We start from the raw sequence: 4,034 nt of genomic DNA on the forward strand, positions 1-4,034 counted from the left end.
CCACATTCAGCATAGATCATTCTGATCCTGTTTCTGGGTGGCTTCAGAAAGCACTGCTACATTTTGTAGCGTTCTAGCACAAAAAAGTCAGCCCAAGCTTGAATGATTAACACAGATGGAATAGCTTCTCCACTGAACTCAAACCCCTCGTTCCTGGTAGTTTCTAAGGATGTGTACCTGAAGGACGTGGGTACCTTGCCAGTTAGACTAGGTACAGATCACAAAAGGATGAAAGAATAGCCTTTACACTGAGGGACTGAGCCTTCCGCACTGGAGCGCCCGGACAAGCCCCTGGCCCAGGGGTCGACCCCCATGAAATAAAGGGCTAGGAAGAGCCGCGCTATGTGCTCCTAGGCCAATTTTGTCCCGCCCGCTCTCCGTCTCCCGAGTGGCGGGCGGGGGTTGCGTCGCGTGCGTCCCCGCGCAGCCGCAGTGCCGGGAAAGTGGGCGGGGCCGGCTGTTGGCAGCAGTTGGCGGGGCCGGCAGGCGGCTGCACGTGCGGGCGGGGGCGATGCGTCACTGACCGGTGAGGCGCGGCTGAGGGGTCGCGGTTCTCCTGGTGCCCGGGGCCAGGGCGGTCCCCAGGCGGAGCCTTCTGCTAGGGGAGCCGGAGAAAAAGGGTGTCACGACTTGCACCGAGCCGGGGCCACGGGAGCGGGGGTTGGCGAGGGGAGCGTGGGGCCGGAGCGCGGGACTTCCCGCCTCCGCCCGCGACCGTCCGCGGGCTCTTCCCAGGGTGGGCACTGAGGGTCCTGTCCTTGCCCTGCCCAGGAGGAACGAGGATGAATATGACTCAAGCCCGGGTGCTGGTGGCCGCGGCGGTGGGGCTGGTGGTGATCCTCCTCTACGCCTCCATCCACAAGATCGACGAGGGGCACCTGGCCGTGTACTACAGGTGAGCGCCCCGTGCGGACAGCGCAGCTTCCTGAGCAGAGATCGAGTCCGAGGGGCACCGTGGGGTCTGGCAAGTTGTTCCCTCCGCGGCGGCAGGCGAGCGCTTCCACCCCTAGGAAGCGCTTTCCTCCCAGCTGTTGGAAGTAACCTTTGGCCGGGCACCTTTCAGGAGGCGGCCAGGTTAGTACCAAGTTCGTTCTGGGCAGAGGTGGGGACTCCTGAGGAGGGAAGGGAGTAGTCCCTGCCACCAAGATGACTAATTCCAACTCGTAGTAGTACTCATAGGTGTTTCATCTGCTGGCGATGCTTTTCGGGATCTCGCTAAGTTTTTTTTTCCCCTTCTTCATTAAAAACCTCCCAGATCTGGTTATGGTTCCCAAAGTCTTAATGACCATAACAGTGCTATGTCCCTAAAGAGATAAATATCTCCTTTCTCACTTTTTCCAAGTCAAGGTGAGGAAGAGTGTGGGCCATATTGCCGTCTAGTTGATTTGGCACGGCTTTTCTTCGGTATAAATTACCACCAGCTTCTTTTGGTATCGACTGATAAGAGAAGCCAGTTTGTGGAGAAGTCGTGATAGTGGTTTAATCAGAAAAAAACAGATTTTTGGTTATTTCCATCATGCCCCCCCCCAAAAAAAAAACCCTGGGATTTCTACTCTTGGATCCATTCCGAATCCTAGAAGAAGTACAATTTTAGTGGTGTGTCTTAACAGATGGAATTCTAGCATAAGAAATGCTAGCTTGGACCACATTTCCGTACAGTGTGTCATTGTCCTTCCGACAGGAAACCCACAAAGAGAATATATAGAGATACCACTCCCCCAAAATAAGTGAGGAACCTGAAACAGTCCATCTTCTTAACTGTGACTTTCAAACCTGTTTGTATAGTCATTAATGTGTGCATTTACTCTTCATTGTGTAAAATAGGATTTTTTAATATATTTGTGCCTAAACCCCTGCCCTTCATCATTTCCGGGGGGGGGGGGTCATAGTTCACATATTCTAGAAAGAGATGAACCAAGTCTTCCTCACCTATACTCTCAACCCTCTTGCCATCCATCTTTTCATTGCTATTTTTTGTTGCCTTTAAAAAGAAACTCTGTTCCCAGGATTTTAATGATGTATTAAAAAAAAAAAAACATTAACCGTAGAAATTTTCTTCTTCCTTGAAAGCTTATGTTTTCCTCTTTTTTTTAAACTTGGTGATTAAATGTATTGTTTTGACTTGGCCTCCTGTTATGTGCAATTAAGGTGCCTTAATTGAGAGTCATTAGAATTTTTCCATAAGTATTTGTCAGAAGCTAAAGACCTGAGAGGATTTTTGAGCCCAAGAGCAGTGCTAGAGACTCCGAGGTGGTTGGTGGAGCTTACGAAACAAGGTGCAACATTGGCAGTTGACATTGATGCGTTTTCACCTTTCTAAGGGGGGGGGGGTGTTTAAGGAGCGTTGTCCATGTTGAGTAACTCTTGGGACTAGTAGATTAGTAACTTGAGTAATAATGAATGTTTATAGCATTTTGGATGTAAAGAGAATTTCTCTTATTTACAGTTTTGTCAACTGAAGTATCTTTTTGCAGGGGAGGAGCTTTACTAACTAGTCCCAGTGGACCAGGCTATCATATCATGCTGCCTTTCATCACTACGTTCAGATCCGTGCAGGTGAGTGATTCCTAGGGCTTCCAGATAGACAGGTGTGACAGGAGTTGCCACACTGTGGGTGGAGATGGGTTTCCTTATTGCTTAAGCAAATGTTGGTATTTACTTAAATATGGAATGAAAGTTCAGAGTACAACTGTCATAGCACAAGGAATGATTTCGAATCACTTGCCTTGAAATGGAAGTGTGGACTAGGCAGCTTGTCAAGACTGACTTCTGCCGTCTGTATAATGGTATTAGCAGATCTTCTGTTACTTCAGTCAAAATGAAAGTAAGAATTCAAAAAATAATTAGAAATACAAATCAGTGATTACTTGGTTTAAGACTGTTTGGTTTCCAGAGAGGCAGGCTCCTAGGCTACTGTTAACATGGAGGAATGAATTTTTATACACAGCTTTTGTATATAAAAACTCACAGTTTTGCCTGGTGCATTAAACACACAGCATTTCAGACTATTTGAAATAAGTATTTGCTTCTTGCATAAAGTATCTTGGCTATAGGACATCCTTAGTAAATGTAGTTTGATAAACAAGATGGCAAAATAGAATTGGGCTCTAGCTAATTTTGCAAACTCAATGATCATAAATCTTTGTCAGTTTTATCTACCATCTACTGCAGATCTTTCAGGAAACAGGGAACGTCAATGTTATTAACATTACCACTTAAATTTTCAGCTTTCTGCTAAGTGAGAATGATTGTGAATCTCAAACTTTTCTGTGCCTCTCTGGGTTAGGGAAGAGCTCTGCTATTAAAGAGAAACCGGAAAGACATGGTGCTCTCTCCCTAGTCACAATGGTTTCCAGATTGGCTTCTCATATTTTAGTAAGACTTTTAAGTTTTTGTTTTTTAATTTAAAACCGTATTTTATGTGTAGCAGTACAGTTTACCTACTAAACAGCACTGTGATAGAATGAATTGATATAGTTTTAAAAGAACTAAAACGGGAAATGTTTTAGGTTATGAGACCCCTCCCCTAGAAGAGAGTGTTTATATTGCTTTGTGTCCCTTGGCAGAAGTATCAGCAACTAGCATTGTCTAATTCCTGCTGCACCTTTTACTCTTTCACGCATTGGCTAGTGTTGTCATTCTTTATTCACCATCTCTTTCTCTTTTCTGGCCTGCCCTAATCTTTTTTTTTCTTTGCCTTGGAACAATTACCTATTCATTCATTCATTCATTTATTTATTTATTTATTAAAGATTTCTGTCTCTTCCCCACCGCTGCCTCCCCTTTCCCTCCCCCTCCCCCAGTCAAGTCCCCAAAGAGCAATCAGGGTTCTCTGCCCTGTGGGAAGTCCAAGGACCACCCTGGCCTGCCCTAATCTTGCAGCCTTTTTTAGACTCCTCCCAGTTTCTTTCCTTTCCTGATGTTAGCTCACTAGCAGCTTTTAACAATCTTTTTTAATTTTTTTTATTTTTTATTATTTCTATTATTTTATTACTTTAAAAAATACCAATCCAAATTCCCACTCCCTCCCCTCC

At 45.5% G+C, this 4,034-nt stretch overlaps 1 protein-coding gene across 1 annotated transcript in view; it reads left to right on the plus strand.

The window, feature by feature from the left end:
* The first annotated feature begins 443 nt into the window (after positions 1–443).
* The window catches only part of Erlin1 (ER lipid raft associated 1), a 34,270-nt gene continuing 30,679 nt past the window's right edge, over positions 444–4,034 (plus strand). Inside the window, exons 1-3 of the mRNA XM_050147178.1 lie at positions 444–526; positions 772–895; positions 2,475–2,556. Coding sequence (XP_050003135.1) covers positions 783–895; positions 2,475–2,556 — 195 coding nt within the window. The 5' untranslated portion in view covers positions 444–526; positions 772–782. The remainder of the gene's footprint in view (positions 527–771; positions 896–2,474; positions 2,557–4,034) is intronic.

The sequence above is a fragment of the Alexandromys fortis genome, unplaced genomic scaffold, assembly GCF_014885135.2.
Source record: "Alexandromys fortis isolate MF-2015 unplaced genomic scaffold, M_Fortis_MF-2015_v1.1 scaffold_16, whole genome shotgun sequence".
NCBI lineage: Eukaryota > Metazoa > Chordata > Mammalia > Rodentia > Cricetidae > Alexandromys > Alexandromys fortis.